Genomic DNA, 16243 nt, shown 5'->3' with positions numbered 1-16243 from the left:
ATTTTTATAATATTTTTTATTTACAATTACCAACCTAGCATTTAAATTTTATAAGTTTATTGTTTATGTTCATTTCACCTCGTTAATGTTTTTTTATAAAGTCTTGTTTAACTAACAACAAATCTAACTTGTGCTCCGTTGACAATATCTAAACAAAGCTGCCAATTATGTTTATGATTATTATTAAGTGCTTAAATTTATAGTAAATTGAGGTGATTATGTTTAATGTTTAGATTAAGAATGTTGCATTTTTTTCTTAAATAATAAATGTTTGTTTGCGTTCATGAACCGTTCGTGAACAACTTCAGTTCTTTAACAAATGAACACGAACCCAACTTTCAGTTCAGTAGCGTTCGTGAACAAGTTTAATGCTAAGCAAACGAACATGAACAAGACTTCGTTCGACTCAATTCGGTTCGGTTTGTTTACAACCCTACCAAAATTTACTGAAGATAAAAGAAGCTAGAAGGTTTATCAAGATTCTTTTGTATAATTCTCTTTTTTTTAAGTTAATAAGTTAAAACACATGTTTTAATGATGAGATGCCATTGCTAAAACTAAAAAATATTTTAACAAATCTTTAATTCTCAAAAACTTTAGCGACCACATGTCTTCGAAAAAATGTTTTTTAATTTTATTATATATATATTTTTTTTAAAAAAAATAGGAAATTAAATCCTTAGCAATTATGTGTCGTCGCTATAAACCACCTTTTAGTGACGAGATTTGTACCGACGTCAAATTTAGGCTATTGCGGAAAGTTTCTATCGAGGGGTTTCTGTCAACGACATGTAATCAGTAAAGGGTATACTGGCGACATGTCATCGGTAAAGTCTGTCGGGTAGATTCAATTTCATGTAGTGACATGGCACGCTACGAGCCCTAACTCGCAACGATATCGCCCTAACTGGCATACCAATTACTCAATTAGCTAGGATTAGCCATATAGTTAGCTATTCAACACTTATCATCATTGAACTGCTACTGTTACAAGCTAACGCCATCGTTGTTTCCCGATTGTCCCATACTATTATATACAAATTGATGTACGTGCAATAAGGTGTTATAATACGTATGTGCATATGCATGCCTTTAATGCACATGAGCATTTCTATTTATTTATTTATTTATTTTTTTGCTGTATGCGCATTGCACATCACGTACATAATGTTCATGTTTATTTTCTATTCAAATATAGTAATCATATACGGAGTAAGTTGTATTTTGTTGAATGTACATGTGTAGCTCTATTTATCTGTTCACTGTGGTCACTAGTCAGAAATTTTATCGGTTGTAAATCTATTTTTATTAGACATAGAAAGGAGAAGCAGAAAAATAAATTTTAGTGTATAAAGTTAATTTTTTAACGACATAAAGTTAATTAGTTACAGTAATATAACATTGACTAAATCGATTCCCACGATTAATAACCTATTTTAATTCCCAACTAAACACAGCCCAATGTATATGCCATTTACTCTTATGAAATATCGACATAATGAGTTGTTTATTTATTGAAATCTATACATTTTAATAACAAATGTTATAGAGGATTCTCTAGGCAAGTTCCATTTATTGCCATTATTCATGAGTTCCAATACGTAAGGATCTATATCTATATCCATCCATCACTTGTGTTTTTTTCTACAACCTTTCACACTGCAACTTCCTCGTCCCTTCTCCGCCTACAACCACCGTCACCACCATTAATATCAACCCCCCGTGTGTGCCTTGGTGTGGCGGTGTGATTCTTTTCATACATGTTGCAAAAGCACCATGATCACCGGAAAGGACATTTACGATGTTCTCGCAGCCATTGTGCCACTCTATGTTGCCATGATGCTAGCTTATGGTTCGGTCCGTTGGTGGAAGATCTTCACTCCGGACCAATGCTCGGGCATTAACCGTTTTGTCGCGGTCTTTGCGGTTCCCCTTCTTTCCTTCCACTTTATATCTTCAAACAATCCTTATGAAATGAACTACCACTTTATTGCGGCTGATTCCCTTCAAAAGATTGTTATGTTAGGTGCTTTGTTCCTTTGGCAATGGCTAAGTAAGAGCGGGAGCCTTGAGTGGATGATCACGCTGTTCTCCCTCTCAACGCTCCCGAACACGTTGGTCATGGGCATACCCTTGCTCAAGGCCATGTACGGGGATTTCTCTGGGTCCCTTATGGTCCAGATTGTGGTGTTGCATAGCGTGATATGGTACACGCTCATGCTGTTTATGTTTGAGTATAGAGGAGCAAAGCTCCTCATAACTGAGCAGTTTCCAGAAACTACTGGCTCCATCACATCTTTCCATGTGGAGTCTGACGTCGTTTCCTTGAACGGTCGAGAGCCTTTACAGACTGACGCCGAGATAGGAGACGACGGTAAGCTCCACGTGGTGGTGCGTAGATCTTCTACCGCGTCCTCAAGATCTGTTATATCTTCATACAACAAGTCCCATAATATCACTGGTATGACCCTTAGGGCTTCGAATTTGACCGGAGTAGAGATCTATTCCGCCCAGTCTTCCAGAGGCCCCACACCTAGGGCCTCCAGCTTCAACCAGTCAGACTTTTACGCCATGTTCAGTAAAGCTGGCAGTAAAGCGGAAAGCCCTAAACACGGGTATACTAGTAGTTTCGGTGGTGGTGACGTTTTCTCTATGCAGTCCTCAAAGGGCCCCACACCAAGAACGTCGAATTTCGAGGAAGAAATGTTGAGACTAGGGAAGAAAAGAACCGGAGGTAGGAGTATGAGCCGGGAGTTGTTCAATAACAATAACAGTTTAATTTGTTCTTATCCACCACCAATCCCAAACCCTACTTTCTCACTTGGATCTGCTAGCGCGGCCACTAGCGGCGGCCCAAAGAAAAAAGAAAGTGGTGTAGGCGGCGTTCCAACGCCGCCCAACAGCAATAAGGAGCTCCACATGTTTGTACGGAGTTCAAGTGCATCTCCTGTATCTGAAGGTAACATGAAACATGCAACTAATAAAGCAGCTGCCGAATTTGGAGCCATTGATCCTTCCAAAGCCGTACACACACCAGGTTAAATAAATATAACTTTATTGTTGTAACCTTTTGTTTTGTGTTTTATGATAATAAATCTATATATAACCAAACAATCATTTTTTTGTCACAGAAAATTTGAGTCCAATGACCAAAACATTCGGAGACCAAAAGGAGGTCGACATCGAGGAACCGAAAGTAAACGGATCCTCGTTCAAGAAAATGCGAACTGAAGAAAGCGAAAACAAGAACCACCGGATGCCACCCGCTAGTGTCATGACAAGGCTCATCCTCATAATGGTCTGGCAAAAACTTATTCGAAACCCGAACACGTATTCGAGCCTCTTAGGTCTCATTTGGTCACTAGTTTCATTCAGGTTCGTTTCCAACTAAATTCACCAACCACAACATATACAATATTATGAAATAATAATATTTGTACTTTGTTTTAAATATTTACGTACAGATGGGACATTTAAATGCCAACGATAGTAAGTGGGTCGATCGCAATATTATCCGACGCAGGTCTAGGGATGGCCATGTTCAGTCTGGGTACGTAATAATAATTTATAGATCGCATTGATAACTTGTATTATTATTATAATAGAATGATTATATATATATATATATTATCAGTAATTATTGATGCGGGTGCATTGAATGTGTATGTATATACGTACAGGGTTATTTATGGCATTACAGCCAAAAATAATAGCATGTGGGCAACGTGTAGCGACGTTCTCGATGGCAGTCAGGTTTTTAACCGGACCTGCTGTCATGGCGGCTACGTCTATCGCCATCGGTCTTCGGGGTGTTCTCCTTCATGTTGCTATCGTTCAGGTTTGGAATATTAAAACCCTTGCATTTTCAAGAATTTGAACCTACAACCTCAAATATTTGTGAGGGGACACCATACCACTAAACCAATAGGTTATAGGATTGATAATTAGACCGTCACTAATAATGATTTTAAAATGCAGGCGGCTTTGCCTCAGGGAATCGTGCCCTTTGTGTTTGCGAAGGAGTATAACGTCCATGCCGATTTTCTCAGTACTGCGTAAGTAACATGTCGATATTATGAAAAATGTTTTGTTTAAATACAAATGACTCGTAACGTGAGAGATGATTAGAGTTATTATTAATGCACTATACTTTTTGAACTACACTACTGTATTTCAAAGTTGTGGTACTTTAATACCAATACTCTAGTTATTTTATACGTTTAGTAAAGATAATTTTATTTGATACGAGTGTTCTTGAAAAATAAAAGTACAATTTTAAAATGGTGTCATTTATACAAGTCGAAATATTGATGTTTTCTGTAATATTGGATATTTTGCAGGGTTATATTTGGAATGCTGATAGCTTTGCCAATAACAATACTTTACTATGTGCTGCTTGGAGTATAAGATGATCAAAAGTCAACGTTTGGTTGCAAATCCAAGGCTAGATCGGTCAACGATTATGATTCAACGTGCGACAGGGCGACTTGCGTAGAGTCACATGCAGCTTACATGGACCCACGGGATAAATTATAGTTTGCTTTCGGTTTTAGATTATATTTCTTTTATCTTTTGTTTTTTACTGAAGGAAACTATAGATGTAGGTGTCAAATAAAAAGTGTAGAATTATTAATGCTAATTTAATTCTTGTTCTTATTCTGTTTGCCCTATGAATTATGGGTTAACCCTTCAGTCAAAGAGAGTTCAATTATTTGGTAATTAAGAATATGATATTCACACGTACCTCTCTCTACACACCTTTTAAAACAAAAGGAGTTAAATTCCATCTTATAAAGGCTCCCATTATATTAAGGTTGGTTTCAAACATTGTTAAAAATAGAGTTAAGAGTTTATGAATTTTACGGATTTACCTTTTTAATAAATTACACAAGAACCATTAAATGCATCTGTGATCTAAAGGATACATCTGTAGTTAGCTTTTCATAGGTGGATTGTTGTTCAGCAGAGTACCTCAATGTTTAAAATATGGCAAATGACTAATACAAAAGTATTGATATTAGTCGATAATTACTAACAAATTACATATACAGGCGGCTTAAACGAGGGAAAAAAGTTGTGTTAGGTTGAACTGTGCTACAATGGGTATCTGACAAACCGGCGACATCCGTCACTAATCCGCTGGTAAAGTTAAAATAAGATTCGTTGTCTGGCATTTCATGTTTTATTGTCGGGAAGCCATATCCAACTGAAGATCTGTTAGTACTGTGTCGCTCAAACTAAATATCAGATTTCCGCGTTGCTTTCGGATGCAACAATGTGATTGTGTTTAGGATAAGTGTTCAGTCATTCTACATATTTTCCAAGCATCCTCGTTTTGCAATGCATTTCATCGTGTTTTTGAAATATACAAGACTCATTGCATGTGTTCTTTGTCGAATGGCAAAACATACTCCACATACCATATAATTTGGTTATAATTGGTGGGTTGGAGGTTATATAATGATAATTGTAAATGGTTTAGAAATTTAAATTCGATGCAATAAGGATTGCTAGTTTTAATTAAAATCTACACGTCTTACAGAACTATTGGCATACATTTTAATCTAAGTAAGACAGGGCTAAGATGATACCTTATAATCCACCTCTTGGATTGGTTGAAAGACTTATTACAAAAAATGGTCTCATGTGTGTATTGTACTTACCATGCTTTACCACGTCTAAAAGGACTTGCTATGAACTAAATGACTTTGTGTAACTTAAACCAATTAACTTTAACACATTACAATTAGGTGTTTAAAGGCTTATTAATGTATGATCATCTTACACACATGAATTAATACCAAAATGACTTGTTCTAACTTAATACGACTTAAATTTGTAACTTAAACCAACGTACTAGTACACGACAAGGCTAGTTAATGGCCATATGCATACTGGTCATGTTACACATGTATTTAACATCCGCACACGCGAGCACACACACACCATATTATATATATATATAAGGGTGAGTTAACATACAAATCAATCACTTTATCACGCAAAACACATGAACCAAAGAAAATTATAAAATTAATGAGGTTGTGACATATGTTTAATTATATGAAGATAATTACGCTAGTTATAAAGTAGGTACATTAGTTATAAAATAATAGTGCTATTTATAGAAATTATTACTTTAGCTATAAAAATAATAATGATACACAAAAATAGGCAACTAATTACACTATAGTGTAATTACTCGAGTCTTGCACATAAATACATTATTACTCTACTTACAAAAATAATTATACTTGGTCATAATAGCTATCTTTTATGTAAATAATTATCACATGTAACTAGAACAATTATTATGTATAAATTGTATAAATAAGGTAATTATTTTTGTTATAATAGTTGCTTTATAAGTAGAGTTATTATCGTGTATGAGTAAAATACTTATTAATAAGTGTGTATTTAGATGTTTCGACTACAAACTCTAAAGTTGCATAATTACCCTATTTATGAAATTAGCTACTCTAGTTATAAGTTCAGTGATAATAACTGGTAAAATAACTACTCTACATATGAAAGTAATTAATCTAGTTATGTCTTACCGTAATTCTTTTTCCTCTTCAGGAAAATAAGTGTTCGTCTCTTCAACTATTGATAGAACTTAATAACAAACGCGAATGCGTTGACTCAATTTTTTCAGTTAATTTCACACGATTCGTTATTTCAATTGATTAAATTTCTCAAATTTCATTTGATTGATAATACAAATCAATTAACTCAATTATTTCGCAAACTATGTTGGATCGCTGTTGTGCTAGTATTAATGTGGTTTGTACTTAGTTTGGGCTTATATTGTAAACCGAGATCACATGGATCTCGGTGGGCTTTTGGCCGGTAGTATTAGGCTTGTATGTAGTCGCTGTATAAACCATGTAACTAGGTTTATTATAGGGCTAGCGGTGTGAGACGTAATAGAGAGATATCGGTGGTTTTGTAATCCGTTGTGCTTAAGCACTAGACGTTTAATATACATGTGTTTTGAAGAATATTCATCTTGTTCCTATTGTGTTTGATTACATCTTACTGAATCAACTCGTGTTAGTTTCCGCCTAATCACGAGATTGTGTGATATCACATTTAAAGATCCGTTCTAAGGACTTACAATTGGTATCAGAGCCTATTGACCTATTCTAGGCTCGGTGGTGATATCACCGATTCAAGGATTCTTTTTGTTAATTGTTTGGTGGTCGTGGTATTCGTTTTTTCGGTGATCTACTCGTCGGGGAAGGAAAGAGGTTCCTTTTGGCTTGAAGATTGACTTAACTTTGGTTAAAATTCAAATCCCCTTGATTTGTGGATTTAGTTTGTTACCAAAGTTATCTGGTCAAAGCTTCCTTGGGTTTCTTGAGAGTTCTCGGGCAATTTACAACGTTTTCGGCCATCACTTGGTCGTTCTCGGTAAAATATGTTAGTTCTCGGCTAAATCCAAGTGTTCTCGGTGGATTTTGATTGTTTTCGGTCAATTACTTGTGTTCTCTATTGACTTTCCAAGTTCTCGGCTACTGTAGTGATTGTTCTTGGTTGACTTTCAAGGTTCTCGGATGACTTTCTGGGTTCTCGGTCAAAGTTGGTTCTTGGCTGTGACTGTACATCTGGGCCTATTCTTATTGGGCCTTATGAAAACTGAAATATTATTTGGACTTATATACTGGACCAGATCATTAATTGTTTATCCAAGATGGACCAAGTAACTAATAATCAATCAAATGTTGCACTGCATCAAGAACTGGACTCCATAATAGGAACTGCTACTCGTGTACCCCGTTTGTTGTCTCATGAGGGGTTTACCGAGTGGAAGTCTAGATTTGAAAAGTATGTGAAGATGAAAGATGCCAAGATTTGGAGAAGCATTGTTCGAGGCCCTCAAGCTATTACTTATCAACGTGAAAACTCTGAAGAAGTGGATGTGAAGCCTGTTGAATTGTAAAATGATGCAGACTTTGAAAAGATTAAAGAGGACGACAAGGCTCTTGCTACTTTAACCATGGCACTTTCACCCAAGATTGCATTGGGATTTAGAGAATTACAGTCTGCAAATGCATTGTGGGAAGCCCTTATTGAGGTGTATGAGGATAATGAAGACATGAGAAGAAGCCGAAAAGATCTCTTACGACAAAAGTTCAATATGTTCAATCATATTCTGGGAGAGTCGTTGGAAACTCAGCTGCAGAGATTTATATCTCTAGTGATTGAGATGAGATCCACAAACATGAACTTGACCGCTGTCGAGACAAATAATAAACTGGTCAACTCTTTGCCACAGAGCTGGGATATGAATGTTGCAGTGATTAAGAAGACGAAGGATCTCAACAGGTTAACTCTGTCAGAATTAATGGCAATCATCAAAGCTTGTGACATGGATGACAAGAAGCGTGCCATTAATCATGCAAACTCCTACAATGCAGCCGGATACAGTGTTGCTTCCAACAATGCTCTCATCTCGCAAGACAACTTCTCGATGTTTAAATCTTCTCAGGGGCAGTACACTCCACCGCATCAGTCTCAGAATAACTTTTCTATGCTTAAGTCTGCTCAGGGTTAATTCAGTCAGGCACCACCACAAACAACTCCCGTGTTCTTTCCTCAACCTGTTCAACAATCTGCTTCTACTGCTAAGCCCCAGCCATTTGCTGCACCTTCCCACCAGTCTCCCAATCAGATTCCCTCTATCTCAAAGAAGACTCAAGAAAACATTGCTTTAATGGCAGGATTCATGAATTGCTACAACGCTTTTCTTGCTGGAGATCTAGTTCAACTAGTTCTAGCTGCTGAGTTGGATCACATCCATTCTGATGATGTGGAGGAAATGAATATCTCTTGGCAAATCGCCACGGCAGTTTTTCGCGCGAAGAAATTTACAAAGAGAATAGGCAGAAGCATCTGTAATGTGCCAGCTAATCAGAAGGTGAGATTTAACAAAGATACTTGAGGTGCTACAACTGTCACGGTCTGAGTCATTTTGCTCGTGAGTGCACTAACCCAGCTAAGGAAGGAAAAAGAGAAAATGCACTAGTTCCAGTGGGAAATGCAAGAGGATAAAATGTAGAAAGTACAGGTAAAGGTGAACGAGGTTTGGTAGCTCAACAATTCTCTTGGAATGATCAGATGGCTGCTCTCAGCATCAATAATCAGACTGCAAACTTTGCCCGAATTGAAGTTGCTGAAGAAGAGAATGTTGTTGTGGAACAAATGAAGGAACTTCAATTTGTTTTCATGGCCTTCACTTCTTCCAGCTAATCCGAGGTAAGTTCCGAATTATGTTCACAAACATGTATTAGTAAAGTACGTTTATACAAATCCCACAATATTAACTTGCTTAGAGAAATGGAATGAATAAAATCTTAAAATTTCACTCTTAAGAAAACTAAGAAAGCTTTCAAAGATAAAATTGAGGCACAAAAAAGGGATTTTTATAAACTTCAATATGATTTTAGCATAAAATACTGTCACCACTTAGATGTCAAACAGAAAATTGCAGAGTTAACTGCTGAATTGGAAGCCTCTAAGTTAGAGATCATCAATTTAACTAATAAATTTTAAAGAGCTGAACTAGACTTTAAGAAATTTGAAGGCTCCGGTGCTGTTGTTAACTCCATGATCGAAAATTAATTATGGTGGAAAGAAAACGTTGGTGAGGGTATAGGGTACAGTGTTGTACCCCCTCCATATAACAAGAATTACACTAGTCTTCCTCTAACCAAAAAGCAGGAAGAAAGGGTAAAAACCATGTCATATGGTAAATCCGCTAAAAATGACCAAAATGCTCCTGGCTCAGTAAAAGCTACTGAATCAACCTCAGGGGTGAATGATACTAATGTGTTTACTTCACGTTCAGATGAAGTAATTTTCGAGGATTGAAGTGATGAAGATGATGATTTGCTTGTTTTGAATAATAAAGACATTAATTCTCATATTTCTTTAAACTTACCTGCTTTGAATTCTATGACTTCAAATGTTTGTGTGGGCTCTGTTTTTAAGAGCAAAGACAATTATGTGGTTGATTCCTCTAAAACTTTGAAATCTGGTGGTGGGCTTTTGAATAAATTTGATAAAAATAAGAGTTCTCATAAATATTCATCACCTAAGTTTGTCAAAGAAGGAAGTTCAAAAGTTCAAAATTGTGATAAATCAAGCAATAAGTCAGGTGGTAAATGCCAAGTAAAGAAAACTAGCTCACACAACAGATCCAGACTAGGAGTGACCACAATGAATTTTACATCAAACGTCAAACATGTTTTAATTGTGGCATTCCTGGTCATATTGCTAGAAACTGTCCGCACCGTCCATATGTCCCATTTTATGGATATTATCAGAGGTATATGCCTCGAAATATCCCTCAAAATAAATCAAGGTATCATAAGGCAAATCCCTCTGACGGTGATTGGAAAAGAAACAAGGCTGATAGGTTTAGTCCTCATCAAACCAAGCCTAACACGTTTTGGAAAAGTGATAGAAACTGTGCTTCAGTCTCAAGAACCAAGTTGGTTTCTGGACCGAAACAAGTTCGGAAGTCAAAGTCACCTGTGTCTCCCGCTCGCAAACAAGAGACTAAGTCATCCATTCATACAAATGAAAAAGCTTCTAAAACTAGATATGAATGGTTGTCTAAATCTACGGTGATCAAGCTATCAAGTTCAATCTTATATAATCAGGAAGATATGTCATGGAAACCCATGACAAGTTTAGATAAATCAGGTTTACCCAGTATTACTATGGACTGGGTACCAAAAACTAACTAATCTAGCATATTGTGCAGGAATAGCTATGGAGGCATATCATCAGACCTTGGTATATTGATAGTGACTGTTCCAGGCACATGTCAGGGGACATTTCCCAACTACACGACATTCAAATCTTTAACAGTGGATATGTTTCCTTTGCCGGAGGAGAGAATGGGAAAATTACTCAAAAGGGTACTGTAAGTAACGTTGTTCTGAAGTTTGAAAATGTTAATTTCGTTCCTGAGTTGAAGCACAGTCTGCTCAGCGTCTCGCCGATTTATTATAAATTTTTTTCAACCCATTTCACTAACAAAGAGTGTTTTATTTTAAAACCTGGTATCATCATACCAGATGATTGGGTTCTTGTTCGATCATAAAGAAAAGATAATGCTTACGTGATCGACATGAACAAAAATGTTCCTGATTAAATCACATGTGTATTTTCTAAAGTGTCAGAACATAATGCTATGCTTTGGCATGGTCGTCTTGGTCATTCAAACATTAAAAATTTAAATCATCTTGCTAAAAATGACCTGGTGTGTGGTTTACTTGTCAAGGTTTTTGTTACTATTGAAAAATGTGTGGCTTGTGCTTTGGGTAAACGTAATCGTAAATCCCACAATCCAAAACTTGTAAATACCATCTCATATGTTCGGTCTAGTTTAAGTTTTGAGTCTTTCTCGCAGCTCTTACTATATAGTTGTTACTGATGACTACTCACGTTTCACTTGGGTGTTTTTCTTATCAAATAAGAGTGATACTGCATAATTGATAACACACTTTGTGGTGCTTATGGAGAATCAACTCAATTTAAAGCTGAAAGGTATTCGTTGTGACAACGGCCCAGAGTTCAAGAACTCAACACTGAATTATTTTGTGCCGAAAAGGTGGTGCTTCGACAGTACAGCTCATCACGGATACCACAACAAAATGGAGTTGCTGAGAGAAGAAACAGGACTCTTATCGAGGCGGTAAGAACTATGTTGTGTGATTCAAAACTGCCTTTGTGTAGGTTCCCTGGATGGATCTGCACGGGATATCTCAATCTACATAGGTGCGGAATCCCTGCGTAGGTCGTTACGAGTGTAGAACACGAATCAAACAAACACACGATACGAATAAACAAACACGTTATATTATAACCGAACACGTGATATAATCACTGAATACACGTCTCTCGACTCACACACGTCTGTATACGATTACTTAACCAACTCGATGAACAACTCGATTAACCTTAAACAAACCGTAACCTAGGAATATATATACACGACAACTTCGCCTGGCATGTTCAGGCGAAGTTGTCCATAACTTCGCTTGACTAACAAGTTCGCCTAAACAGCGAACTTGTCAGTAACTTCGCTTAAACATATAAAACATAATTAATCATTACAGACTCAATTACAGACACTAGACTATGAACTACTGACATTTATGCACCAACAGACTCCCCCTTGGCAGTAGCTTCATGTCTTGATCTTTAAGCACGTGTCTTGTAATCTTCAATCTCTTGGTCTTCATGCATGTACTCCTTCTCTCACGCATACTGTGACTACTCGCTGATATTTCCTCGCTTCGTCTTTCCAAGCCGGAATATAGAAAATCTTCTTTTCATTTAACACCTGCAGATCAGTTTTCGATAAATTAACAAGATGCATCGGATCATACATTCTTAGCACTTCTTGTTCGTCTTCGTCTTCCATAACGGCTTCAGCAGTCTGGCAATCCACATACCACCATTTAAGATTCTTCAACACATCTTGAGGCATAGTCTTCATTGGAACCTCTTTCATGCATCGAATCGGTTTGTACTTCATCACCATCCATGGCTTGCCATCTGCTCTCATTCCTCTTTCCTTATCTTCCACTAGCTTTCCTTTCTGTGGCTTTAATAACTCAAACTTCTTTTCTTTAATACTTTCTTTCCACACAATTTTCCCAATAACTCTCGCCATGTTGTCGTCGCTTCTATTAATCAACCCCAATCTAGCCAAATCCTTCACCTCACATTCAGGCAATGTATTGAGAGACCTCAACGTCCTCTTAAAGTATTGGATCCCATCATATCTTTTCACCACGAACACTTTTAGATGTTCATCATATAACCAACAGATAATGCCTTTCTTTGACTCATCGTACCCTTTAATATTATAAGTTTTCTTGAACATTGTAGGTACCACTAGCTTCTTCGTTTTGATAAACCAATGAGCATAGCCTTCCTTCCATCTAGGCTGCTCCTCCCATTCTGTATCATCACCTACTGTATCTTGACATACATCTGACTTTTCAACTTCAGGGATCTCGTGTTCAACATTCTCCTCAACTATTTCACCCTCTTCAACATCATCTTCAATCACTATTTCAGCACCAATCTTTTCAATCTCTTCGACTGGTGGAACATCATCTTCACACATAAACTCATCATCTAACATATCATCATCTAATTCCTTCAAGGCATCGATCACATCATCTCCCATCTCCTCGTCATCTACCATCACCACCTCATCACCACCAGAACTGCCAGCTGCACCTGCAGACTCCCCCTGAGCTGTGGAAGTCCCAAGAGCTTGAGTAGTTCTTGGCAACTCACCACCTGCACCTTTCGATGCATTGGGATCATCATCTCTGTCATTCTTCTTCTTTGTCCTGAGCTCGTCGCCTTTACAGCTCGTCTCCCCCTGAGATGCCAAGAACTCCTTCATAGCATCTATAATTTTTCCATGTTCAACCAGTAGAGACGACTGCAGCTGATTCTCTGCCACTAGGCTCTGAATAGCCTGGGTCTGGATAAGATTGATCCTAGATTGCTCTGCCACGACCCGTTCCAGTGCAGCTATTCTCTCCGAGTCTGATAGGGTTGCATCGAAATCGAACCTCATGTGAGATATGTCTTGAGTATACTGAGGAGGGATTTCAAATGTAACCGGGACATCAGAAGCAGGCGTAACCGTAGGTGGTATCATACCTGATAACCCTGCAGTTGCAACGACTGTCGACTCAACAAATTGTGCAACCACATCTGAAGGAGTAAGAGTTGGAGGTGGTAAAGACACAATCTCCGGAGTCGTCAGCTGGAGTGTGATAGATGGGATGCCAACAGATGATGTTGTAGCCACCACGGGTACATCGGTGGCGCTTGAACTTGTAAATGGAAGTGAAGAAGGAATAAGAGTCATACCGGACAAGGCGGGTGGAGCAAAACGTACTATCCTTGAAGTCTCTCCAGCTCCTGGACCCATACCTGCACCTGTCCTGTCCCTTCTTGAACGTCTGATCAACTTATGAATGTCTTCTTCTTCTTCTGACTCACTGTCGTCATCTGTCCTCTTTCTCTTCCCAAACATCCTCTCTTGAGTCACCATCATACGTCTTGCCTCATCCATTACATCATCAAAATCTGAGTCAGCCACCGTTGTAGCTGCCCTAGTCACTTCCACAGTTGAAACTCTTGCAGCCGAGACCTGAATCTCTTCTGCTGGATGCATACGATCCATGTCAAAGAATCCTTGGCCGCCAAAAGCAGCATCAAGGTCTACTTCTTCTTCAGCTGACACAACAGGCGCAGCAGGTACAGCTTGAGGTGCTCCCGCCTGTTGTGGTTGAGGATCTCCAAACTCGTCCCCATTAGCAGGAACATACTCCGGGTTGATTAAATACCCAAACAGTGGAGTATGCCTAGGACGCAGTTCAGGCTTGTTCCTAGCACTCGAAGTTCTGCATTGGGCGAAGATACGTTTGTTCACACTTTCCACGTATCTGATAGGGCGGCGCTGAGGTAGATTTGGAGCCACATGGTTCAAGATCATCTGGATGAATCTAGGATACATGATGAACCTCTCACGCGCCACTGCCCGTCTTTGTCTATCGATCTCATAGAAGACCATCTGACTGAAGCTATAACGTTTGTTATAAGTCAAAGCAGTCATCCCCGACTGCATGGTCGCACCCATCCCGTCAGTACCCACCTTCCTCCCTGACATGCAGACAATCATTACGTGCATGAGGAAGCGCCACTGATCGAGTAGGAAACCCTTCCTTCTTTGTGTATCGCCCAACGGGCCGGAATAGCCCATTCGTAAAAACGCTCCATCTCGGAAAGGAGCCACAAAGTCCGTCGGGTCATCCCTGGTCTCATTCCCGAAACGTAAAGCCGCCCGGATTTGTTCAGAAGAGAACTGAACTTCTTGATTGTTGACGGTTGCTCGCATAACCGGGGGCTCAACGCGGCAATCGTATTCCACCGTCTGCCAAAAATCCTCAATATTGGGTAAGGATATCGGCAGAGTAGTTGTGATCGCGTGGAATATCCGCGAGCGAAGAAGGAAAGTGATGATTTCGCGGTAATCCTCCACACCACTCGCATCTGGGTCTAACGTAATATACATATTATGACCAGGGAAGAACTGCCTTTGATTATCTCCCCCATCATCGCCACCAGCACCTCCAGCACCAGCAACAGCAGCCATATCTGCAACAAACGAACCAAGTTAGATAAACGTTAAGGCATAACACAAGTTCGCTTGTTACCATGAGCGAAGTTGTGATAAAATCTGTATAGGCGAAGTTAAAGTTGGGGCGAAGTTGGGAACAACTTCGCTTCAACCTGAACTTCGTCTAATAACTAATAAGTAAAAAGGGTCCAGGCGAAGTTAATGATAACTTCGCCTCACCACAACATCGCCTCACAACATCGCCTCACAACATCGCCTTAGGCGAAGTTAAACCTCAGGCGAAATTGCGGATAACTTCGCCTAATCCTTAAGTTCGCCTGAATCTGAAACGGCAGTTGATAGGTTTATGAAACAACGTGCAGTTGGTGATTTCGTAATTAAGGAGTCCGGAAAACATGATTTTATGGTTATCTAGACGTTCAGGTTGATTATGAACACGTAAAAACAAGTTTGAAAATCCGGGTAATAAGGGTCGACCGACCGAGGTCACGAAACAGGTCGAAACGATCTCAGATTAACATCAATGAACATGGATTATACGATATAATGACCCAACAAACCTTTAAATCGGTTTGAAATCGAAGAAAGATAAACACAGACGAATCGACAGATAACTTCGCGAAAGTGATCGAGAAGTTCGCTTAGGGTTTAAGGAGATAAGTTCGCTGTGAAAATGATACTGTTTGACTTCAAGTATTCTTTATATAGGGGCGGAGTTACTCAGGCGAAGTTGTGGATAACTTCGCCTAGGGCGAAGTTATTCACAAGTTCGCCGATATATCAAATTCTACAAAATCAACCCCTATGATTTTAACATTTTTCAATTAACTTTTAAAACCTCCTTAAAGAGTTAAATGACACGATCAAGTCCAAGTAACCAGTTATAAAATCATAAAACTACCTAAGTACGAAAAACTTTTAAAAATTAAAGTACAAGGGATCAAATTTCAGTCTAGACAGGGACTACCATGTTTTAGAAAAGGTGCCGAACAGGAATCATACTAACTACGTGACTGTCACATAGATCCATGTTTAGCTGTATTATGACATAGAGAA

The 16243-nt window shown here is 38.5% G+C and overlaps 1 protein-coding gene across 1 annotated transcript; it reads left to right on the top strand.

Moving 5' to 3' along the window:
• Positions 1 to 1665: 1665 nt before the first annotated feature.
• On the top strand, positions 1666 to 4618 carry LOC143616884 (auxin efflux carrier component 2-like). Its single transcript, XM_077089585.1, has 6 exons — positions 1666 to 3037; positions 3132 to 3375; positions 3465 to 3550; positions 3681 to 3838; positions 3979 to 4055; positions 4341 to 4618. Exons 1-3 carry the CDS (start codon positions 1777 to 1779, stop codon positions 3475 to 3477), a joined length of 1518 nt encoding a protein of 505 aa, XP_076945700.1. The 5' UTR covers positions 1666 to 1776; the 3' UTR covers positions 3478 to 3550; positions 3681 to 3838; positions 3979 to 4055; positions 4341 to 4618.
• The last annotated feature ends 11625 nt before the right edge of the window (positions 4619 to 16243 follow it).

This window comes from Bidens hawaiensis, unplaced genomic scaffold, assembly GCF_021521415.1.
Source record: "Bidens hawaiensis isolate Kalapana, Puna unplaced genomic scaffold, B.hawaiensis_p1.1 tig00050433_1, whole genome shotgun sequence".
Taxonomy (NCBI): domain Eukaryota; kingdom Viridiplantae; phylum Streptophyta; class Magnoliopsida; order Asterales; family Asteraceae; genus Bidens; species Bidens hawaiensis.
Note: the sequence above shows the minus strand (reverse complement) of the source record. Positions and strands in the feature narration are given on the sequence as shown.